Genomic DNA, 25,983 nt, shown 5'->3' on the forward strand with positions numbered 1-25,983 from the left:
TGAATCCAGGCAACACAGTTCTGTGGAAAGTGAAACTGTTGTCAAGTACTTTGAGGATGGCATGCTTGGTCAAAGATCTCTGCTGTGGGCAATATCCGAGAATTAAAAACGGTTTATTGACATAGGTTTGAGAATGTCATACAAAGCAGAAACAGTGTTTACCTTGTTTGGAAACATCAATGTTGTACCATGTAATACTCAAATGAATTGCTTAGCTAGTGTCAATAGAGTGCATCTATTCGACTTCATTGATAGGATTCCATGAACAGTATGCAGTTTCAAAGTATTGTACTATTTGAGTTCATCTTATGACATATTCTGTTCTGATCACAGATATTAAAGATATTCCCAGAGAGCAATCAAGTCGTTCAACAACAGATTATAAAAGGTTATACATTCTGATGATGATTCATTCTGTAATTGGTCATTAATATGATTATATAATTAGAAAACCATGTGTTTCATTCAGTGTCCTTAAATAATGTCCTTTATTTCTACAGTTTTCACCCTGAAATAAAGTGGCATCAAACAGATGATCATCTTGTGCTAAATATAAAATTGCAAAATGTTGCACAATATTCATGCAGATTTGATCAGTGCAGAGTAATATTCAGGTATGTAGAATAAGCATTGCCTACAAAATATTTGATAACCTTTGGTACATGGAGCTTATTAAAAGAGGGCTATGCAGTAGGGTAATTCTAGACAGCTTCTAGAGTAGGTTACATGGTTGGCACAACCTTGTGGGCCGAAGGGCCTGTAATGTGCTGCAGATTTCTATGTCCTATGTTCTTTAGTCAATTAATCTTATATTTCTCATTTAAATGCAGTGCCTCTGTTGATGCCAAATTGTACTTGGCAGATATGGAACTTCAAGGCAGTATTTTAAAAGACAAGTGCTTATGTATCATAAAAAATGAAGAACCTGTCATTACGCTGTTTAAAGAGGAGAGAGGTGTGTGGAGCAGTTTGCTGAAAATTAAGGTAATAATCAAATAATTTTCTTCTATCAATCACACTAAACAGAATGAAATATATTTGGTTTAAGGTTGTGCTGGTGAAACACAGTGATGACTTGCTGGCAGCAAACAAAACTACCAACTACTTTATTAATTGCACTTCTTCTGGAAAACAATCACTGCAATCAGTAATGTCCCTTTCGGAATCGAAAGGGACTTGTACAACTGGTGTATTTGCTGTGTAAACTAAAGTCTTCAAGATGCAGGATGGTTGCACCGTGGCATGTATGGGCCAGGTTGTGGTGGCAGGGCCCAGGCCCAAGAGCATATTGAAGTCATGGAGCTCAAGTCTGACAGCGAGGAATGAACCGAGGTTTGGCTGATTTATGCGCTGGGCCAGATTGAAAAAGTCAGGGTGTGGAGCTGGAGGTGAGGGACGGAACAGTGTTCAGCTCGCTGCTCGGCGAGGCTTACTCGACTCTGCACTGAACTGAGGCTGCAACTAATGGGCTGCTGGATCAGCTGTGACTGGCTTCGTGGCTGTAAACTCAATTTTGTGAACTTTAGATTTGAATGTTATTTGCTTACTTTTTATTGGTTGCATGATTTATTTTCTTTTGCATGATCTTTTTAAAGGGTTCTATTTGGGTTTCTTTGTTTTTAGCTACCTGTAAGGAGACACATCTCAAGGTTGTATATAGTTTACCATCTGGAACCTTATCAAAGACCTTGCTGTAGTTCGTTGTGACTGTATCAACTACACGACTCTCATCAATACATTTAGTACCTCTACAAAAGAACAATCAAATTGAGCAGACAGGATCTCCCCCTTACAAAACCATGCTGACTAGCTCTGCTTATCCAAATGCAGATTAATCCAGTCTTCAGAATTTTCTTTGTAGTAACTATCCTATTAGTTACATGAGACACTCACACCTGTGATTACATGCTTATCCCTGGAACAATGTTGTTGTCCTGTATTACTGGCTGAAAGTTTTAAAACCTTCCTTGTCTCCCTTTGCAGCCAGGGAAATAACTCATCATGCCCTGGAGAGGTATCTACCTATAAGCTTGCTAACAGGTGTACTAATTCCTCCTTTTTATGATGATCTGGCCTATCATTTCAACTGCCACTTTAGACGATGTCTCCATTTAAGAATTCACCCACATCCTCTGATGTAACACACAAATTGCCATTTTGGCTTGCAGTGGACTTGCCCTTTCCCTGGTAACATCATTGCCCTAATAAACTCATAAAATGCTCTGTGACAGCTAAGTATCCAGAAAAGAGTGTGGGTGACAGGATTGAACAAAGAGACTGTTACAGTATTGTAGAGGGATGATGTAATTGACACCTGTGGATGGATTTCAAGAGTAGGAGCATCATTGTTCTACTGGTTGTGTGTACTCAGCTACCAAATAACTGGAAAGATGGGAGAAAAGTTTAGTAAACAAGAATTTGCAAGAACAAAGATGTGCTATTAGGGGGACTTTATTGGTACATATTAGGATAATTTTGTAACCAATTGATATTTGGTAAAAATTTATATATACTGAGCATTTTGTGTATTCCTGGGAAAGTTAACACTTCCATGCAAATATATTGCCATGGTGAAGAGATTGTGTTGAATGCATGTCAGTCATTAGCCCTGTTACTAAAGGGTTTTATTGCAATTTCCTTTCAGAATCCAAATGTTACTTTTGATTTCAACTATTTTGTGGAGTCGACAGATGACGTATCTCTTCCAATTTACAATGGTAAGGCCCTCCATTTAGAGTTAAAAACAGAATGTTTCGCTTCATTAAATGTTATAGTGAAATTAAAGATAACTACAAAAGGTTTCATGTCAACTAAATACAGTGGCATGCAGAAGTTTGGGCACCCCGGTCAAAATTTCTGTTACTGTGAATAGCTAAGCGAGTAAAAGATGAACTGATTTCCAAAAGGCATAAAGTTAAAGATGACACATTTCTTTAATATTTTAAGCAAGAAAAATTTTTTTCCTCCCTTTACAGTTTCAAAATAACAGAAAAGGAAAAGGGCACGAAGCAAAAGTTTGAGCACCCTGCATGGCAATACTTAGTAACACCCCCTTTGGCAAATATCACAGCTTGGAAATGCTTTTTGTAGCCAGCTAAGAGTCTTTCAATTCTCATTTGGGGGATTTTCACCCATTCTTCCTTTCAAAAGGCTTCTAGTTCTGTGAGATTCTTGGGCCGTCTTGCATGCACTGCTCTTTTGAGGTCTATCCACAGATTCTCGATGATGTTTAGGTCAGGGGACTGTGAGGGCCATGACAAAACCTTCAGCTTGCACCTCTTGAGGTAGTCCATTGTGGATTTTGAGGTGTGTTTAGGTTCATTATCCTGTTGTAGAAGCCATCCTCTTTTCAGTTGGAGAGGGGTTCTTTTCATGAAATTCTGCACCCTTTTTTCTCCAAACATACCTTTTGCTCATTGCGGCCAAAAAGTTCTATTTTAGCTTCATCAGTCCACAGGAATTGTTTCCAAAGTGCATCAGGCTTGTTTAGATGTTCCTTTGAACCTTTTGAGCAAAGGTATATTTGGAGAAAAAAGGGTGCAGAATTTTATGAAAAGAACACCTCTCCAACTGTTAAGCATGGGGGTGGATCAATCATGCTTGGGGCTTGTGTTGCAGCCAGTGGCACGGGGAACATTTACTGGTAGAGGAAGGAATGAATTCAATTAAATACCAGCAAATTTTGGAAGCAAACATCACACCGTCTGTAAAAAAGCCGAAGATGAAAAGAGGATGGCTTCTACAACAGGATAATGAACCTAAACACACCTCAAAATTCACAATGGACTACCTCAAGAGGTGCATGCTGAAGATTTTGCCATGCCCCTCGCAGTCCCCCGACCTAAATATCATCAAGAATTTGTGGATAGACCTCAAAAGAGCAGTGTATGCAAGACGGCCCAAGAATCTCACAGAACTAGAAGCCTTTTGCAAGGAAGAATGGGCAAAAATCCCCCAAACAAGAATTGAAAGACACTTAGCTGGCTACAAAAACCGTTTACAAGCTGTGATACTTGCTAAAGGGGGTGTTACAAAGTACTGACCATGCAGGGTGCCCAAACATTTGCTTCCGTACCTTTTCCTTTTTTGTTATTTTGAAACTGTAAAAGATAGAAATAAAAAAGTTTTCTTGCTTAAAATATTAAAGAAATGTGTCATCTTTAACTTTATGCCTTTTGGAAATCAGTTCATCTTTTACTCGCTTAGTTATTCACAGTAACAGAAATTTTGACCAGGGGTGCCCAAACTTTTGCATGCCACTGTTATGTATGCTAAGCCAGTGCAAGAAGGACAATATATTCCAACATAATGGTGGTATTTTCAGCAGCAGCAGTTTCTTTCCCTGATAATTGCATGGTTGGGGATCACTAGCATGTCATGCGCTAAAGGTTAAAGAAATGCATTTCTGCTGGACATGTCTGTTTTACACATAGAAATGACTACCATAGTGGGAGCATGAGACAGGGAACAGTCTATCACCAGCCTACACACCCACTGTTACTTCAGTGATCCAGGCATTCCTGTCCTCATGCACAAAATTGAGAGGTCTGCCCAAAATGCTCTGCCACAGAAGCCACCAGATCCGAGTTGTAAAAGAGCCAATAAACTATGGCAATTGAAATTAAGAGTGTACACACATTAAGTAAAGCAGGAAAATTTTCTCAAACTTCAGCAATTTTTTTTTTCAAAGGTGAGTACTATAATTCAGAAGACATTTACCCGCAGAAATATTACAAGTTCAGATACTGTATTTATTGTTGAAATATTTAAAAGTTGAACAAAATATTGCTGATATGATGAACTTAGATATTAATTGTAATATGCATTAGTGTCATATGAGGGTTTTTCCTCTTTTATTTGATAGATATAAGAAGAAAAGAGCATCAGCTAGTGCTAGAACCCATGGTCGATGAATGGAATAATTTTACTTATGTTTCTGACAGTTCAGAGGAAGATTACTGATGATGCTGGTATAGTAAGGTCTTGCATTAAATGTTCTCTGGGTTATGCATTCACCACCGAGTTGGCAAGCAGGCCACTTAAGAATAGATTTAATGTTAGATAAGTAAATATCATCTTTGAACAACCAAAATAAAATAATGTTTCTCCGCATTAGTGGATCATTGTTTATCTGAAACAAGGTACTCTGAACTGCCTGTAGACTAGATTTGTGATCTGGACCACAGCTGTTCTTGCAGTTTGTGTTTTAAGACTGAATGGAATATGTGTACATTGCTGGAGCTTGTTTTTAAGCATCTTGCATCATTGCTGAGAATGCCCAACAGATTACTTGGATTATTCCAAGAGAAGCAACATCAAATCTTGTCATTATCATTTTCCCCATCCATTCTATTTGCAAACTGAAAACTCTTTATCATAGCTTTGTAGAAATTGCTCCAGAAATCCAGAAGTGTGGTAGGCACATAGAGAACACACATTTTGGAATATCAGATTACCACACATTTTGCCAAATGCGTTCTGTATTAATTGAGCCATCATAAATAGATATCCTCCACCTCAAACTGAAAAAAACTCCTTGGTACATTTCTAGTAAACCATGCATATTTTGGATGAGCCAAGATTGTGAATCATAAGAAAACTCATGTTAACTTATTTCACTTAAAGATGGCACCTGATATTGTTTGGAAATTTAAATATTTGGCACATTACAGTTAAATATGTGATGTATAATATTGTAGTTTGATTAATATTAATCATTTTTATAAGTGAGATTTCTCCATGAGCTGCCATCTATGTTTTGTACATAATTAAATGCATAATCCTTAAATCCCCAAGTGGCATAGAAGGAAAAAGTAGGCACATGGATAACAGAAAAATGGAGGGCTATGTGGAAGGAAAGGGTTAGATTAGAGTAGGTTAAACAATTGGCACAAATTCGTGACCCAAAGGGTCTGTACTGTACAGTAATGTTCTGTGTTCTGTACTCTGCCTTCTAGTTTGACCTTCCAGAGTATCACTTAACACTTTGCTAGGCTGAACTCTATCCACCACTTCTCAGCATCCTACCGATATCCCATTGTAACCTACAACAGTCCTCTGCACTATCCACAACACTGCCAACCTTCATCTGCAAATTTGGTAACTCTTCCATTTCCTCAAACATCATTTAGAAAAATCACAAAGAGTCAGGGTCCCAGAACAGATCTCTACAGAACCCTACTAATCAGGGTCCCAGAACAGATCTCTGCAGAACACCACTAGTCACCAATCTCCAGGTAGAATACGTACCATCTACCACCTTCTGCCTTGTGTAGCCAAGCAAATTCTGAATCCATGCAGCCAAGTTTCCCTGGAACCCATGCCTCATGACTTCCTCTGAGTATACAATGGGGAACCTTATCAAACACCATACTAAAATCCATCTACTACTCTACCTTCAGCAATTTGTTTTGACACTTCCTCAAAGAATTCACTCGGGTTTGTGAGGCACAGCCTACCCCTCACAAAGCCATGCTGACTATCCCTAATCAGACTATGCTTCGCCAAATACTTGTAAATCCTGTTTCTCAGGACCCTTTCCAATAGTTTGCCCACCACGTATGTAAGATTCATTGGTCTAATTCCCAGGAATAAGGAATAACATTTGCCACTCTCCAAGCTTCTGGTACCACTCCTGTGGCCAGTGAGGACACAAAGGTCATTGCCAAAGGTTTAATAATCTCTTCCCTAGTTTCCTGAAATAATCTGGCATTTGTCCCTCCAGCCCCAGGGACTTAGTGTACCTATTCTAATGATTATAAAAGGTTCCAGCACATTCTCTTTCTTACCAGTAACATGTTCTAGCATAATAGCCTGTCTTCACATTCATCAAAGTCCCTTTCACGAGATGAATGCTGATACAAAGTATTCATTAAGGACCTTCCCTACCTTCTCTGACTCCAGATATGTGTTTCCTCTTTCATTTCTAATTGGTCCTACCCTTACTGTAGCCATCCTCCTGATGTGCATAATCATGTAGAATGCCTTGGGATTTCCCTTAATCCTCCTTGCCAAGGCCTTCTCACATTCCCTTCTAGCTCTCCTAAGTACCTACTTAAGCTCCTTCCTGGTTACCTTACCCAGAGCCCTGTCTGATCCTTCCTTCTTAGCTTTTATATTTTTCCTACTTTTTATTTTCCTATTCCTCCTCTGTGATATTCAGCGATTCTCTTAAATGGATCTTGTTGATGTTCTTATATTTCCACCTATTTTTCTATTTATTACTAAATACATTTTATAATCACTTTTGTAAAATAGCTTGCTTAAGACTATGACTGGAAGAAAAAGTATATTTGCACCCTCCGAAGCTAATTAGTGCCAACCTACTCTTGATCTGCATGTGCCCAGTAGGGACCATGGATTTAAATGAAACAAACCTTTGCTGCACATAATTTTTGGTCAAGCACATTTTTGTTTTATTCCTTTCAGGATGTGAGCAGTATTGCCAAGGGGTCAGAATTTATTGATGTTTGTGAGCTGCTGCTTTGAAACAGCAATGCAATTCTTCTGGTGGAAGAAGGAGCTGCTCATTTTGTACAAAAAACAATGAAAGAATGCCAGTATATTTCCAAGCCTGAATGGTGTGCATCTTAAAAGTGCAAAAGGGAGGTGGTGTGCTTAATTTTACCTTAAGCCCATGTCTGCAGTGACAATTTAATGAGCTGAAGCGATAGAGTTGGAGTAGCTTGGGCGAGTATTGTGGTGTGCTTTAGAAGTTACATGTGCAGCCAGTGTGCATTGGTACTCGAAGGAATGACAGCTTATTCTTTGACAACCAGTTAAGAGAGTGTTTTGTCCTGGATGGTAATTAGTATTTTAAGTATTGTTGGATCTTTGTAAATGGAGAGTATGCCATCAGACTTCACCATCAGTTAGATGTTGTAATGGTTATGAAGAATTAGAATGTGACATTAACAAAATGTTAATGCCAAGGCTGTGAAGTGTGATTATTCAGTCAAATCTGTCAAAATTAGAGACATTTTCCCGTTGATTTTTGTGGCTATTCCTCCATTCAATGGCAATTTTTTAAAATTGTCTTTTTTTTTTAAAGTACTATATTTGATTCTTCCAGAAATTAGTTAGGGCCATTAATTGTACTGGAATGTAAATATTTGGAAAAGATTGATTCTTTGTGATAACTTCATTTATTGAGCCAGATCTGTGACAGTTATGAAAGGATTTTCACATTTCAAGCTTTCCTTTTATGAAAAGAATTGCAGCAGATCAGTACATTAACTCCACTTGGATGCCTTAATGTTTTTCTTGACCTTTTCAATTGACCTATGCTCAACAATTTAAGAGGATATTTCACATTTCTGAAGAACCAGTTTATAACTTTTAAGTTTAATTTTACTTCTCAACAAAGGGAATAGTTCCAGGATTTCATAGACCAGCTTTTTATTCCTAGTATCCAATTTGTAAATGTATTCAATCTTAAATATTGTCCTGCTTTCTTTCCAGCATTTAAACCTGCAAGTAGTAGTATATGGTTATGTTTACAAAAATATCCTTGATAGCTCTAAACCAAATTTACGACACAAATATTCCTTCTTAGCCCCAATGGTCTGTGCTGAGTTTATGCTCTGCAGGATTTCTCACACTTAATCTATTCATACAATACTCCTAGCGATAGCAAACTCTGTTCTGTATTGCTGTACTTTGTTCCCATTTCCCATTATGAACACTATGAAAAATCTTAAATTTCCTGCAGCATACTTTGCAGTACATTTACATATTATGATTATTGCAACAGCTTGTATTTGTACGTGGACAAGAAGGAGAATGTTATGTATATGATCCTTGAGAGTGCCTGCTGTTCAGTCAGAATATAACTTGCCTGATTTTTACCTTTTGTTTTCTCTGTAATCTAGAAAGCAACTATCTTAGCCTTCATTGGCACAGACTCCACTACTTGCTGATAAAACCAAGGAACCTGAATCCTTTGGAAAAGAAATTCCACTTAATCTGTTTGATCACTCCTTGTAAAATAATTCTTATCTTGGGGTTCAACCTGGTAAATCTTCTCTGAGATATCTTAAATGCATGTATAATCCTACTTAAATTAAAATAAGCCATGCATAATATTCCAGCCATAACTTACTTCCAAAAGGGCAACAAGACATCTCTACTCAACTAACTTGCAATGAAGGCCAACAATTACTTGCTGTACCTGCATGCTCACGATGTGTTTAATGTATAAGGACACTTGTCCCTTTGTACAGCATTATTCTGTAAATTATAGCTGTCAGTATTCCATATTCACTCTGTTTACCCAGTTTGTGATCAATTCAGTGGTTTTTTTTGCTAGAATGTAGGGTGGTAGATTGTCAAAGTGAAACTGACACAAACCATTTGTGCATCAATGTTGGAAAGTGAATGAAAAAGTACAATGTTTGAAGATGGGAGATCTGTAGCAAGTGCCATTTTAAATTGCTCACGGATAATAACAGCAAATATTTGTATTTTGCTTATTGCATGTTGACTGTCCATGTAAATGTAAACATTAGGAAACAGTTATTGGTTTTGAATATTTGCTTTTGCATTGGTTAAAGTAACTGGTATTTTCATCTTTAGTTCAAGATTTTTAAAAGGATATTGTAAGAATCTAGTTGAAAATATGCTTGTAACTAAAACAATATTAATGGAGAAATGAGAATATCTGAGGTTATCAAATGTTTCAACAAGTATTAAAACAACAGCTGGTAAAGTTTATAACACTGCATGTTGTAGTATATGTTATTTTTAAAAAACACAGGAATTATTTGTTTTAAGCGGAGTTTCCTAAGGGCTTGAGAGAAAGGTAAATTTGAGTTCAGTTGCTTTATAATTGTTCACTAGTGATATTTCTGTATACTGACTAGATCTCCCAAGGACCATCAGTATTTGCATGGCTTTTGCAGAAAGAACAATTTAAAAACATTTGTAACTAAATTTAAAGCTATGTTAACATTCCTTGTGCACTTTTCTTCATCAGAATAAAAAGACATATCCTCTTTGGGATTTGTAAGAAAACTAAATTCTATTTTCTAGTTCATTTTATTTTTCATAGGATATAGGATTATACAGGCTGAGTACCCTTTGAAAATCCAAAATCCAAAAATTTTTTTGAGGACTGTCATGTCACAAATGGAAAATTCCACAAGGCATTGGGAAGGTTCCAGGTGATGTGCAGGTCTCTGTGCACCACAGCTGGTTCTGAGAAGTGACCTCACATATGTAATGAACAGAAGTTAATGAAAAATAGAAAAACTGCATAAAGCAAAAAATGAAGATTTCGGTGTGTATTGAAAGAGTGGATTTGTCAGCATCAGCGTGAACATAAGCTGCCTAAGATACGCTGATCATGAAACAAGCAAACATCTATCTCGCCGAACTGAAAATTAAAGATAATTGTGAATATTCAGCAGGCTGGTTTGCAGAAATTTAAGAAAAGGCAAGGCCTTGAATTTTTAAAGATTTCTGGTGATAGTGTCTGATAATTACAAAGCAGCAGAGAAATTCACTGACAAGTTTGATGAAAATCTAACACTGAATGGCTGCGTCAGTACGTATTTGTGATGAACAAGTACAAGACTAAAATTACTTACCAGAAGCACATAAATTAAGATTCAGGAATGATGCTGATGCCAAACAATCACTAGTTATCCACCTGGGTGGCTGAGGTGTGGTAGCTATTAAAAATATTATATAAAATGACCTTAAGGGTATATGTATAAGCTTTCTATGTAATGTAAATGGATATTGTGTTTAGACTTAGGTCCCATTCCCAAGCAAATATTCCAAAATCGGAAACATTTCAGGCCCCAAGCATTTCAGAAATGGCAACACACACAAAATGCTGGAGGAACTCAGCAGGCCAGGCAGCATCTATGGAAAAGAGCAAAAAGTCAACGTTTCAGGCTGAAACTCAGGTCCTGATGAAAGGTCTTGGTTTGAAGTGTCGACTGTTTACTCTTTTCTATAGATGCTGCTGGGTCTACTGAGTTCCTCCAGCACTTTGTGCGTGTTGCTTGGATATCCAGCATCTGCAGATGTTCTTGACTTTGTGCTATTTCAGATATGGGGTGCTTAACTTGTACTTATCCTGGTAATACAATCTAACCTGGCATATTGTATGGGAATAAAAACATTCAAAGTTCTGTAAAATTGAGGACTTTGTCTTGAGAAGTATAAAAAGTTAAATCTAACACTCAATGCATTATTATCCCACACACAATCCTTAGCTCCTACCAATATCTTGCTTCCTCTCACTCGATTTTTATTCCACCAGGACAACATGGAACCAGTCTTACTACCTGCTGTAAAAGAGAACAAAAGTTCTAATTTCCAGAGATGAGGTGAGGGCAAGTAGCCTGATATCAAATCTCAATTCATTAAAAAGGATTTCCAGCAGAAAGCACCATTGCTGGAGACAAAGGTGGGACAAAGGAAAATCGTTGTGATCCAATTGTGTTAGCTCCTTCACCCCCCTGCAAGATGACATAGGTTGTTAAATAATAAATCTACAGCACACAAATGCCAGGCAATGATCCTCCCCTGTGTTAAAAGAATTTTGACGTGCAAAGATATTACCAGTGCTGAAACCTCCACTATAAACTAGCATTGCCACACACAATTATCTGCAACTCTTCAGAAGTGGAATAGAAACAAATTATTCCTCAACTACAAGGAAGAAAAGATTAAAGCAGCCCTACACATATCCAAATTCTTTTTCGGACAAGACTTTAAAACTAAATTTGCTTGTATTTAATTAAATGCAGTATTTACTTCAAACAATAATGCAAGCTGTATAGTATTCTGGATGAATGATGTCCCTTAGACTGTTGAAATATATTATTGCAGTTGTAGATGCAATTATGTATGCATTGCTTTGAACAATCACAAATAATGCAAGCTTCTATTTAATATTTTAAAACTAGACCTTCACAGAGGTTTGAGCAATGTTGAACAGTAAGCTTTGCTGATTTGCCCATCCTAATGTTTTTAATCTCGTGTTCAAAAGTAGATTGTTCAGATGTCTAGTATCCAATAAAACCGATAGATAAGTGGTACAGCGCAAAACTCTTCTGAATCAATTTCTGTTAAATCCTCAAAATGTTACGTCAATTAAATGGATTAACTAAATGAATATTGGTAGTTTACACCAGGGGGCAGTAAAGTGTGCCAGCTATTACCCATTCTATTAACATGCAATATAACTACAGCCACTACATAGCGCCTCCAGATATTAAAATGTGACCCTTAAGTTCTAAGCAAATAAAATTCAAAATATCATGATTGATCTCAATCACAAACGAGAAAATCTGCAGATGCTGGAAACCAAGCAACACACACAAAATGCCAGCAGGCCAGGCCTGTTGCTTTCCTCCAGCATTTTGTGTGTGTTGATAAGACCGAACTTAGCACAGAATTAAATAGACAATCTAGGAAAGCTAAGAAGTCGCACAGACTTGGGGTTAAGACTATTTGATCAATTCGTGTCACTAAAGTTAGCAAAATATAATTCTTTAATTTTTACTTAGAATGAGAATACTGAAAACAACATAAAACACTGGATATATTCACTACCTTGGGTAGCATCTGTGGAGAGAAAATTTGGTCTTCAACATCATTATCTTTGTTTCTTGTTCATAGGTGCTGCAAAATCTGCTGTGCATTTCCATCCTTTTTCATTTTCATTGCCAATTTCCTACATCAGTGGTTCTTTAATGTTTTAAGTTATGAAAATACTGAATTTCATGTTTATCATAGAGATACAGCATAGAAACATATCTGTTCAACTCATAAATATGAACCATACAGTTCCTATAAATTGTATTTACCTCTCTTGGAAATGTTCATGTTTTATTGTTACAACATTGAATCACAATGGATTTAATTGGCTTTTTTGACACTGACCAACAGAAAAATACACTTTCCTGTCAATGTGAAAACAGGTCTCTACAAAGTGATCTAAATTAATTACAGATATAAAACACATAATTGATTGCATAAGTATTCAGCCCCTTGAAGTCACTATTTAGTAAATGCACCTTTGGCAGCAATTACAGCCTTGAGTCTGTGTGGATACTATCAGCTTTGCACATCTGGACACTGCAATTTTCCCCCATTCTTCTTTACAAAACTGCTCAAGCTCTGTCAGATTGCATGGGGATCACGAGTGAACAGCCCTTTACAAGTGCAGCCACAGATTCAAAATTGAATGGAGGTTTGGAGTGTGACTTGGCCACCCCAGGACATTAACTGTTGTTTTTAAGCCATTCCTGTGTAGCTTTGGCTTTATGTTTGGGGTCATTGTCTTGCTGGAAAACAAATCTCCCAAGTTGCAGTTCTCTTGCAGACTGCATCCGGTTTTCCTCCAGGATTTCCCTGTATTCATTTTACCCCCTACCTTCACAAGCCTTCCTGGGCGTGCTGCAGTGAAGCATCCCACAGCATGATGCAGCCACCACCATGCTTCACTGAAAGGATGGTGTGTTTTTGATGATGTGTGCTGTTCATCTTACGCCAAACATAACATTTAGTGTAATTGCCAAAAAGCTCAAATTTGGCTTCATCAGACCAGAGAACCTTTTTCTAGCTGACTTCAGAGTTCCCCACATGCTTTCTGGCAAGCTATAGCTGAGATTTCATGTGGTTTTTTTTCAACAGTTGTTTTCTCTTTGGGACTCTCCCATAAAGCTATGTCTGGTGAAGCATCCGAGCAACAGGTGTTGTATGCATAGTCTCTCCCATCTCAGCTAGTAAAGCTTGTAACTCCTCCAGAGTTGTCATAAGTCTCTTGGAGGCCTCCCTCTCTAGTCCCCTTCTTGCACTGTCACTCAGTTTTTGAGGATTGCCTGCAGGCAGCTGTGTCATATTCTTTCCATTTCTTGATGATTGAATTAACTGTACTCCAAGGTATATTCAGTGACTTGGAAATGTTCTTGTATTTCTCTCCTGACTTGTGTGTTTCAATAACCTTTTCATGGAGTTGCTGGAGTGTTCTTTTGTCTTCATGGTGTAGTTTTTGCCAGGATACTGACTCACCAGTAGTTGGACCTTTCAGGTGTATCTTTACGACAATCAACTGAAACACCCTGACTGTCCACAGGTCTCCAAAAACAACTCCATTTAACTAATTATGTGACTTCTAAAACCAATTGGCTGCACCAGTGATGATTTGGTGTGCAGAATTCTGCTCTGCCATTTCATCAAGGCTGATCCATTTTCCCCCTCAGTCCCTGTCTCCTACCTTCTCCCCATATCTCTTCATGCCCTGATTTTTCAAGAATCAATCAACCTCTGCCTTAAATAAACACAGAGACTTGGCCTGCACAGCTGCCTGTGGCAATGAATTCCACAGATTCACCACTCTCTGGCTAAATAAATTCCTTCTCATCTCCGTTCTAAAGGACACCTCTCTCTTCTGAGGCTGTGTATGAGGACACAGCTCCTTATATGACAAGCTTTTCAATCCCAGAATCATTTTCATGAACCTATCCAATGTCAGTACATCCTTTCTCAGATAAGGGGCCCAAATTGTTCACAATACTCCAAAGTGAGGCATCAGTCTATGAACTTTCTCAGATGATCTTATTAAGGATAGAGAAATGATCAATGCCTACTGAAAGACACAAAGACCTCAAGCATGGTACTGTCATTGTAACTGCCTTCAAGAACATCACATAGCAGCTTATTGGGTCCAGCCTTTCTGATATTCCTAACCTACAAAATGTTTTTTAAAAAAAGCCATATTTTAACTGAAAAAAGCAAGGATTCAGGAGCAGACTGTAATCCTACTTAAGTTCTCAGCCAATCTCAATTCCTGAAAGACTGCTAATAAAAAAGTTTTAACATATTATGCATCATGCTGACAGCCCTTCAAAGAAATGCTTCCATTAAGCACTTAAGTACCAGCAACTTCAAGATTCCAATGGAAATGCTGCAATCCTAATATTGTAAACCATACTTTACTGATTTTGGGTAGATGGAGCTTGTCAGCCTGGGAAGGCAGTCCACCTAAGAGAGGGAAAACTGATTTCAAACCTCCGCTTCCTTGCGGCCATACCCACTCATGGGAAAAGCTTCGTGAGTAAACCCTGAGGACAAATCTGGAGCTGGAGTCCCTAAGGCAGTCCGAAATTGCCTTCAACCTTGTTCTGGCAACTCCTACGATGACACTGGTGCCAACCTGTATCGGCCCTTGCCCTTCCCTTGGACAACATTGGTGTCGTGGAGAGGAGAGACTTGCTGCAGGGGCAACTGCTGGACTTCCATACAACCTTGCCCAGGCCTGTGCCCTGGAAACTTCCAGGCGCGGATCCATGGTCTCACGAGACTAACGGATGCCACCAGAGACTTTACTGACAATTTCCTGCTAGGACATCTCCTTTGGACCCTGGATGGAGTTCACTGGTTGAGTAGGAGCTTGTTTCAGTTGTCCAGTACATAAAGTAATGCCCACTATTGGGTCATGTACCACATTGTATCCAACATGCAATACATAAACTCATTAAAATACAGTTTTAAAAAAAAGATCAGAATAAAGTAGGTATTCCTTACTTAGTTATTACACTTTAAGTGTTTAATCTTTTCAGGATAATCAGAAACATTGGGGGGAAAAATCTTCTAACAGCAACCTACTCTATCTTTGCCATCCAAAGATTCCTGGGAAATTTCTGTGGACCAGGTTTGCTCTGATCCAGCCCCAGTCATGTCAATTTATTTCAAAGATCAAAGGCTTGATTGCTTTCAGGTCCTTGCTGCTTGGCTCTCCAGTAGATTCCATAAGTAAATTGCTCTTTCATTTTGGAAGCCCATAAGTGGGGATTGCTATGGAAATTAGGCCTAATTAGGTTAGGAGATACAAACACAATGATGAAGAATAGTAGAGAGCTCCTGCATGTGGGTAATTTAATAGGAGTAAAAAAATCACTGAACAAACAACAACTGTCATCTTAAAATAAAGTTTACAGAAAATACATTTTGCAGGCATAGAGGGGATTACTCATCCAATGTCAATCATCTTCTTGAATCCTGTCCTTAAATAACTCCAGCATTGCCCAATGCAGGAATAACATTGAAGACCGGACTTTCAAGACAGCTTAGATTTGAGTATTCTACAAAAAAATGAGGTTCTTGGAAATCACTTTGCTAAACTCAAAATTCTGTCATCTCAGAAATAACAACACTTGATTACCGACAGATGACGAATGGTTAAAAATAAAAATAATAGAAGAAATGAAAGGATTGGCTATTTTCTAAATGGAGAGAAAATACAAAAAAAAACTGAGGTGCAAAGGACTTTGGGAGTCCTTGTACAGGATTCCCTAAAAGTTAATTTGCAGGTTGAGTCTGCGGTGAAGAAGGCAAATGCAATGTTAGCATTCATTTCAAGAGGACTAGAGTATAAAAGCAAAGCTGTAATTTCAAGACTTTATAAAGCACTGGTGAGGCCTCACTTGGAGTATTGTGAGCAGATTCAGAAAGGATGTGCTGAAACTGGAGGGGGTTTCAAGGAGGGTCACAGAAATGATTCCAGGATTGAATGGCTTGTCATATGAAGAGTGTTTGATGGCTCTGGGCCTGTACTCACTGGAATTTAGAAGAATGAGGGGTGATCTCATTGAAACCTATCAAATGGTGAAAGGCCTTAATAGAGTGACATCAAGATGTTTCCCATGGTGGGAGAATCTGAGACCTGAGGACACAGCCTCAGAATAGAGGGGCATTCTTTTAGAATGGAGATGAGGAGGAATTTCTTTAGCCAGAGAGTGGTGAATCTCTGGAATTCTTTGCCACGGGCAGCTGTGGAGGCCAAGTCTTTATGTGTATTTAAGGCAGAGTTTGATAGATTCTCGTCTGGTCAGGACATGAAGAGATACGGGGAGAAAGGAGGCAATTGGAGCCGAGAGGAAAATTGGATTGGCCATGATGAAATGGCAGAGCAGACTTGATGAGCCAAATGGCCTAATTCTGCTCCTATATGTTATGGTCCTATAGTCTGAGAAAAGTGAAATAATAAGGATGAACTTTTGCTGACCTAAAAATGCATGGAGGAACCTGCAACTAGTTTAGTACAGAACACAAAGATGCATTTGAGAAGGTAAGTTTCAAAGGATGATTACAACGTAAAGACAGTCTCATTATAAAGTGAGAAAATTTTCATAAGGAAATTCTGAAATTAAGATATATAGTCTGAAGATTCTGTCACTGCTAGTGGGGGATGGTTCTGTAAAGCCAGCTCGGGTACTATTGTACATGTTAATAATGAAAGAGTCATTTTCTAGTGTACCATTAGGAAACTGACTCTGACTTGAGGTAATGTAGAGATATACAACACCAATCCTATTAAATCTTCATCTATACTAATCCTATTTTGTCCATACCCCTTTGTCCTAGCTATTCAATGTTCACTGTGCATTATGAAGGCTCTGCTCCATCACCTGCTCAAATACCTTTGCTATGGGGATTTATTTTAACCATCTACCCTATCTATGCCTTTAATTTTGTAAACCTGTAAGGGAGTCTGAACCGCACCCCATCAGTGAATGCAAGCACAAGAAGAGGAGGCAAATTCACGCAAGTCCGTATTGAAGATTGAAAAAGCAGTGCTTCACATCAGTTTTTGAGTTTGAATTGTACCCAATCAGTGAACAGGATTCATTAGCAAGGGTGAGTAAAAACAAGGCAGGTGCAAGCAGAGTGGCCATTGTATGAGTGGGCCGGTGTTAGAGAGGGGAGACTTTGACTTTGGCTCCACAGGCTTAGCTGAGGTAAATTTCTGGAAAGTTTCTTCATTCCTCCTCTGTTAGGGCACATTTAGTACTGTGAGAATAGCTCAAGGGGCTGTGTTTTTTTTTTGTGGTGCGAGACTTGGGAATTCTTGGAGACCTCCAGCCTTCCAGATAACCACATCTTGCACCAGGTGCACCGAACTACAGCTCCTCAGAGCATATGTTAAAGGAACTTGAGCTGTAGCTCAATGACCTTTGTCTCATTTGGGAAACTGAAGAAGATAGATAGGAGCTATAGGGAGGTAGTCACCCCTAGGTTGCAGAAGGCAGGTAACTGGGAGGCTGTCAGGATAAGGAAGGGAAAAGGGCAGCTTGCATGGAGTACCCCCATGGCCATTCCCCTCAATAATATGTATACAATTTTGGACACTGTTGAGGGGGATGACCTACCAAGGGGGAGCCATAGCGACTGGGTCTCTGGGACCATGGCTCAGAAAAGGAGAGAGGTGATGAGAACTGCAACAGTGAAAGTTTTAGAAATAGAGACAAGATTCTGTGGATGCACTAGAGACACCCAGATGGTATGAGCCTCCCAGGTGCCAGGGTCAGGGATGTCTTGGATCAGGTACATGGCATTCTAAAGGGGGAAGATGAGCAGCCAGAAATCTTGGTACACGTTGGCATCAATGACGTAGGTAGGGGAAGGGAGGAGGTCCTGAAAAGGGATTTTAGGGAGCTAGGTCGAAAGCTGAAAAGCAGGACCACCGGGGTAGTAATCCCTACGCACCAATGAGAATAAAAACAGGAGCATTTGACAGATAAATGTGTGGCTGAGGAACTGGTGCAGGGGCAGGGGTTCAAATTTCTGGCTCATTTGGGATACCTTCCGAGAGAGATACAACCTGTACGAAAGGAATAGGTTACACCTCCACCCGAGGAGGAACAATATCCTTGCAGGCAGGTTTGCCAGAGCTGTGTAGTGCCTTGGTTAAGAACATGTTTTAGTGTATTACTACTGTTGTGCTATTAAGTGTTTTATTTTCTGCAGCTTTTCTGTACAGTGCAGTGTGTTTGGTTAATTAAGCTTCACAGTGCAGTGTTTTGTTTTCTGCTAAATAAGGAACCATTTTCTCTGCTTAGGAACCTTGTGTCAGCCAATCAGGTTTGTCTTGGTCATATTCTGTCCAGTGGGATGCCATGGAACATTCCAGAGAGCTGGGCAGGATCAGACCTCTGGGAGACATGGGTTGGTTTTAACAGTTTGTTGGCAGGGGCTGGAAGGAGGAGGAGGAGATGCGGAGAAGATGCTCTCCGAAGGAGAGACCCCTTTGTAAGAAGTGCTTTGTGCAGACGATTGGTTCCAAGCAGGAAGTGCCAATACTCCTGAATTAGCTAATTCATTCGTAATGGACTTTGGGGGAAGTTCGAATTATGGCTGGAGCCTTTCGCAAAGAATGTGGGTTCACTGCGTGAGTAATCAAAGTGAAACACCTGACTATCCAGAAATGAACTACAATATTTATGTGCACACTAAGATTGGTTTAACTTTAATGGGTCCTTTTTTTTCTATTCACTGTTGTTAAAGTTGAACTATTTGTAATGTTTGTTATTTCTTGGCAAACAATAACTTTGCATAGGGCAGTATTGATACAACATTCACCACAATTTTCATTTCCTCACAGGACATTCCAACTTTCCTATTAGATTGAATCCAAATCATACCGACCCCTAGACAGGTGTTGCTTATTGAAGGTGGGTGTTCTCACTGTTACCCATGCAATACTGAGTCACGTGGCTGTTAACCAGAGTTAGCTTACGAGCCTGGTTTGTTGCATGCCTCGGTAAGAGGGTTACAGCTGCATGGAAGGGTTTAAAATAATTTGGTAGGGGAATGGGACTGGAGTGATAGGGCTAAAGATGGAGCAGTTGGTTTACAAACAGAGGCAGTGCGTAGTGGGACTGCTAGCAAAGACAGGCTGATGATAGGGCAAAATTGCAGTCAATGGGATGAGTTGTAATGTAAGAGGGGGACAAAATTGAGAAGAATGATGAATGCAGGACTGAAGGTATTATATTTGAATGCACACAGTGTATGGAATAAGGTAGATGAATATGTGGCAATGTTAGAGATTTGCATGTATGACATTGTGGGCATCACTGAATCATGGCTGAACGAAGATTATAGTTGGGAGCTTAAAATCCAAGGATACAGATTGTATCAAAAGGACAGGCAGGTAGGCAGGGGAGGGGGGGCTCCACAGTTGGTTAAAAAAAATGAAATCAAAGCCCTGGATAGAGGTGACATAGGATCAGAAGGTGTAGAATCATTGTGGGCAAATAGACCATGATGGGAGTTATATACAGGCTTCTGAACAGTAGCAAAAACATGGGCTACGAATTATATTGGGAGATAGAAAGTTCATGATAGATAGACAGGCAATGTTACAATAGTCACTGAGATTTTTATAATGCAGGTGGATTGGGAAAGTCAGAATGGTGCTGGATCCCAAGAGGGGTAAATTTGTAGAATGCCTACAAGATGGCTTTTTAGAGCAGCTTGTGGTTGAGCCCACTAGGGGATCAGCTATTCTAGATTTGGTGTTGTGCATTGAACCAGAATTGATTAGAGAGCTTAAGGTAAAGGAACATTTAGGGAGCAGTGATCATAACATGATAGAATTTGAGAAGGAGGAGCAGATGTATTTGTATTACAGTGGAGTAAAGGGGATTACAGAGGCATGAGAAAGATGCTGGCTAAAGGTGATTGGAATAAAACACTAGCAGGGATGATGGCAGAGCAGCAATGGCTGGAGTTTCTGGAAGCAATTTGGAAAGCGCAGGATAGAAGTATTCTAAAGATAGGATGACACAACTATACTGACAAGAGAAGTCAAACTCAACATAAACGCCAAAGAGATGGCATGTAATAGAGCAAATATTAGTGGAAAGTTAGAGGACTGGGAAGTTTTTAAAACCAACAGAATGCAACTGAAAAAAGTCATAAAGGGAGAAAAGACAGAATACAAAGGTCAGCTAGCCAACAGTATTAAAGAGGAAACCAAAAGTTTCTTCAGAGTAAAAGAGAGGAGAGTGTGAATATTGGACCACTGGAAAATGATGTTTAAGAGATGGTAACTGCTGATAAGGCAATGGCAGACGAACTGAATAAGTATTTTGCATCAATCTTCACTGTGGTAGACACCTGCAGTATGCTGGAGGTTCTAAAGTATCAGGGGCAAGGATAATAGAAATGGATTAGTCAGTAATTAATCCAGCATCATGGCTGCTTATAATAGTGCAGAAGTTATAGTTATCTTTGAACCTCCTCTTTTGGAGTGCTTGGAGCAGGAGTTGCAGGGAATTCATAATTTAACTGGGGCAGTTGCTGGACCAGCACTTTGAAAATGATGAAGCACAGTCCACGAAGACAACATTCCTCTTCCAGTTTTCCTCACCAAAAGGAGGTGCAACCAGTTGGCTTGTTCTTTAAATTGATCACCTCCTGCTATCTTGTCTCACTAAGGGTCGCAATGTCAAAGAATCTGAGTTTTTGAGCCGGAACTGTTAATGAGGCTATGAACATATCAGTTCCTGAACTTTGCTTTATACAGTGGAAGTTGCTTGTAGGTTGTATTTAAATGCTGAGAAGCTGTTGTGCACCTGCTACTACACAGATTCAACAGTGTAAGGTCTTAACTCAGTGGCAAGGGAGGCAACTAGAAATCAGACTTTGCTATATGGGAATAAATGCTTACACAATGATGGGCATCTGCTTAATGATACTGTATTTCACATGTAGGCTTATACACACAAACACTTTTAGACTTCCCGTATCAAATGCCATTCCCAGACTGATGCCACACAGTTCTTAGATTTACGAAAACAAACAAGAATTTTCAATCCCTACCACAAGTAAGATAACTATTGAAGTGGAAAGGATGATTTAGACCCTTCCAGAAAATACTTACTATTTTGTCCAGTGCATTACTCTGCAACTAGTTTGAAGACCAGCATTTTCTGCATGGGAAAATAGAATGGTAAACCCCTTGATGTTGGTACATTAATAAATAAATACAGCTCTCAAAATCAGTTTTTATAACATCCACGAACATTCTACACCACATCAACTTTTAATATTAATGTTCTAAGTGTACACTCAATTTGTTAATGAGATGGCATATATACAAGAGCAGGTCGTAAAGAACAGAATTTACTTAATCGTAAGTATATATACTAATAATTAAGGAGTGAGAATTGGTGCTGTTCTCCAAAAATGATGCCAGTTAATGTATTTCTTTCCACCTTGAATAATTGGAAATATTAGAAACAGAAGTAACAGTGCATTGATTAATACTTTTACTTTTCAGTCTCTTCTGGTCCCACCTCCATCAGCAGCTGCAAATGCATGGTAATAGGCCCTGGAAATGCAATTAATTTATTGTCATTATTACAATAATGTACCTGATGCAAGTATACAAAATTACTTTATATTTTAAAATTAATGCATTAAAAATATTTCACTGATGGTAAAGATTAGAAATAATCTGCATGTGGAAATATACACTCAGACGTCACTTTATTAGGTACACCAGCATATTAATTCAAATATCCAATCAGCCAATCATATGACAGCAACTCAATGCACAAAAGCATGCAGACATGGTGAAGAGGTTCTGTTGTTCGAGCATCACAATGGGGAAGAAATGTGATCTAAGTGACTTTGACCATGAAATGATTGTTGGTGCCAGAGCGGGGTGGTTTGAGTATTTCAGAAACTACAGATCTCCTCGGATCTTCACGTACAACAATCTCTAGAGCTTACAGAGAACGCTGTGAGAAACAAAAACACAGTGAGCAGCAGTCCTCTGGGTGAAAACACCTTGTTAATGAGAGAGGTCAGAGGAGAATGGCCAGACTGGTTAAAGCTGACAGGAGGGTGACTGTAACTCAAATAACCATGCATTATAACAGTGGTGTGCAGAAGAGCATCTCTGAAAGCACAATACATCAAACGTTGAAGTGACTGGGCTACAACAACAGAAGAGCGCAACAGGTTGCACTCCCCTACCTAATGAGGTGGCCACCAAGTGTATACTCAAAACGAAGTCTGGCGTAGCAGTATTTCAGTGGAGATTACAGTGGTATAAGGGAGGAGTTGGCCAAAGTAAATTGGAAGGAGCTGCTGGCAGGGATGTCAGCAGAGCAGCGATGGCGTGCTTTTCTGGGAAAAATGAGAAAGGTGTATTCCAAAAGTGAAGAAATACTCAAATGGCAAAATAGCACAACTGTGGCTGACAAGGGAGGTCAAAGCTAATGTAAAAACAAAGAGAGAGCATACAACAAAGCAAAGATTAGTGGGAAGATAGAGGATTGGGAAGTTCTTAGAAACCTACAGAGAGCAACTAAAAGAATCATTAGAAGGGAAAAGATGAAACTTGAAAGCAAGCTAGCAAATAATATCAAAGTGGATAGTAAAAGCTTTTTCAAGTATGTAAAAAATAAAAGAGAGATGAGAGTGGATATAGGACTGCTAGAAAATGGGGTAGGAGAAATAATACTGGAGGACAAGGGGATAGCAGACAAACTAAATGAGTATTTTGCATCATTCTTCACTGTGGAAGGCACTAGCAGTGTGCCAGATGTTGTAGTGTGTGAAGGTAGAGAAGTGGGTGCAGTTTCTATTACAAGAGAGAAGGTGTTTAAAAAGCTGAAAGACCTAAAAGTACATAAGTCATCCAGACCAGATGAACTGCTCCCTAGGGTTCTGAAAGAGGTAGTGTTAGAGATTGTGGTGGCATTAGAAATGGTCTTTCAAATATCATTGGACTCCTGCATGGTGCCAGTGACTAGAAAATTGCAAATATCGCTCCATTCTTTAAGAAAGGAGGAAGGCAGCAGGAAGGAAATTATAGACCAGTTAGCCTGAGATTAGTGGTTGGGAAGATGTTGGAGTCAATTGTTAAGGATGAGGTGATGGAGTACTTGGTGACACAGGACAAGATAGGACAAAGTCAGCATGGTTTCCTTAAGAGAAAATCCTGCCCGACGAACCTGATGAAATTCTTTGAGGAGATTACAAGTAGGAAAGATAAAGGGGATGCAGTGGGTGTTGACTTTCAGAAGGCCTTTGACAAGGTGCCACATATGAGGCTGCTTACCAAGCTAAAAGCCTATGGTATTACAGGCAAGTTACTAACATGGTTAGAGCATTGGCTGATTGGTAGGAGGCAGCAAGAGGGAATAAAAGGATCCTTGTCTGGTCGGCTGCCAGTGACTTGTGGTGTTCTCAGGGGTCGGTGTTGGAACCACTTCTTTTTATGCTGTATATAAATGATTTAGATGATGGAATAGATGGCTTTGTTGCCAAGTTTGCAGATGATATGAAGATTGGTGGAGGGTCAGGTAGTGTTGAGGAAACAGGTAGGATGCAGAAGGACTTAGACAGATTAGGAGAATGGGCAAGAAAGTGGCAAATGGAATATAATGTTGGAAAATGCATGGTCATGCACTCCGGTAGTAGAAATAAATGTGCGGACTATTTTCTAAATGGGGAGAAAATCCAAAAATCTGAGATGGAAAGGGACTTGGGAGTCCTTGTGCAGAACACCCTAAAGGTTAACTTGCAGGTTGAGTCAGTGGTGAGGAAGGCAAATGCCATGTTAGTGTTCATTTCAAGAGGTCTAGAGTACAAGATCAGGGATGTGATGCTGAGGCTTTATAAGGTGCTGGTGAGGCCTCACCTTGAATATTGTAAACAGTTTAGGGTTTCTCATCTTAGAAGAGATGTGCTGGCATTGGAGAGGGTCCAGAGGAGGTTCACAAGGATGATTCCAGAAATGAAAGGGTTATCATACGAGAAACGTTTGATGGCTCTGGGACTGTACTTGCTGGAATTTAGAAGGATGAGAGGGGATCTCATTGAAACCTTTCGAATGTTGAAAGGACTAGACAGAGTAGATGTGGAAAGGATGTTTCCCATGGGGGGAAGAGTCTAGGACAAGGGGGCACAGCCTCAGGATAGAGGGGCGTCCATTCAAGACAGAGATACGAAGAAATTTCTTTAGCCAGAGGGTGGTGAATTTGTGGAATTTGTTGCCATAGGCAGCTGTGTAGGTCAGGTCACTGGGTGTATTTAAAGCAGAGATTAATAGGTCCTTGATTGGACATGGCATCAAAGGTTACAGGGAGAAGGCCAGGAAATGGGGTTGAGTAGGAGGAAAACAGGATGAGCCATGGTTGAATGGCAGAGCAAACCTGATAGGCCAAATGGCCTAATTCTACTCCTATGTCTTATGATCTAATATTAAAAACACTTTGTGCAGCAGAATACTGTATATCCTCAAACTTATGGTTTAAATCAGACTGAATTTATTGAAGTTATTTATTTGCTGAAATTCTGAGTAAATTTATTTATAAATAACATCTGCTGAGCTAGTCAAACCCTATCAGTTATTTCAATTGAACTCTTGAGATAATACAAGTTGTTAATTTTTATTTATTTATTGATAGAGCACAGTATCGGGCCCTTCTGGCACGAAAAATTAATAATTAATTGGCATACATAAAAGTTACTGGTGAACGCAGCAGGCCAGGCAGCATCTCTAGGAAGAGGTATAGTCGACGTTTTGGGCCCAGACCCTTCAGGCTGCCTGGCCTGCTGCGTTCACCAGTAACTTTTATGTGTGTTGCTTGAAATTCCAGCATCTGCAGATTTCCTCGTGTTTGCGTTTAATAATTAATTGAGGTTTGTTTTATCAAGAAGATTCAAGTGAGATTCTGCGTTGGATTACCCAGGCTACAAGATCAAAAAACACTGTAAAGGCAAATAATGAGTGAGTTTTTACCACCAGGAAACATTTTAATAACATGATACGGAGAAAAATGAGGTACGAAGGTAAACTAGCCAAGAATATAAAGGAGGATAGTAAAAGCTTCTTCAGGTATGTGAAAAGGAAAAAAATAGTTAAGACCAAAATTGGGGCCTTGAAGACAGAAACGGGTGAATTTATTATGGGGAACAAGGAAATGGCAGAAGAGTTGAACAGGTACTTTGGATCTGTCATCACTAGGGAAGACACAAACAATCTCCCAGATATAATAGTGGCCAAAGGACCTAAGGTAATGGATACACTGAAGGAAATTTATATTAGGCAGGAAATGATGTTGGATAGACTGTTGGGTCTGAAGGCTGATAAGTCCCCGGGACCTGATGGTCTGCGTCCCAGGGTACTTAAGAGGCTGGCTTTAGAAATCGTGGACGCATTGG

General features: G+C 39.3%; 2 protein-coding genes across 10 annotated transcripts in view; one reads left to right on the forward strand and one right to left on the reverse strand.

Annotated features, from left to right (window-relative positions):
• The window catches only part of tdrd12 (tudor domain containing 12), a 200,053-nt gene extending 188,417 nt beyond the window's left edge, over positions 1-11,636 (forward strand). For 4 of the 8 annotated variants that reach the window (XM_063066982.1, XM_063066989.1, XM_063066990.1 and 1 more), the window contains 5 exons: positions 334-388; positions 501-614; positions 831-984; positions 2,645-2,717; positions 8,871-11,636. In XM_063066982.1, coding sequence (XP_062923052.1) covers positions 334-388; positions 501-614; positions 831-984; positions 2,645-2,717; positions 8,871-9,028 — 554 coding nt within the window. In that variant the 3' untranslated portion in view covers positions 9,029-11,636. Of the gene's footprint in view, positions 1-333; positions 389-500; positions 615-830; positions 985-2,644; positions 2,718-4,864 lie in introns of all 8 variants that reach the window. The other 4 variants (XM_063066988.1, XM_063066987.1, XM_063066986.1 and 1 more) reach the window with 4 other exon arrangements.
• A 686-nt stretch (positions 11,637-12,322) lies between these two features.
• The window catches only part of slc7a9 (solute carrier family 7 member 9), a 90,120-nt gene continuing 76,459 nt past the window's right edge, over positions 12,323-25,983 (reverse strand). Inside the window, exons 13-14 of one of the 2 annotated variants that reach the window (XR_010020302.1) lie at positions 21,686-22,135; positions 12,382-16,100 (exon numbers count right to left, since the gene is read on the reverse strand). Coding sequence is in view for 1 of the 2 variants with exons in the window: in XM_063066993.1 (XP_062923063.1) it covers positions 22,074-22,135 (62 nt within the window). In the remaining variant the exon portion in view is untranslated. Of the gene's footprint in view, positions 22,136-25,983 lie in introns of both variants that reach the window. The other variant, XM_063066993.1, reaches the window with a different exon arrangement.

The sequence above is a fragment of the Mobula hypostoma genome, chromosome 14 (assembly GCF_963921235.1).
Source record: "Mobula hypostoma chromosome 14, sMobHyp1.1, whole genome shotgun sequence".
NCBI lineage: Eukaryota > Metazoa > Chordata > Chondrichthyes > Myliobatiformes > Myliobatidae > Mobula > Mobula hypostoma.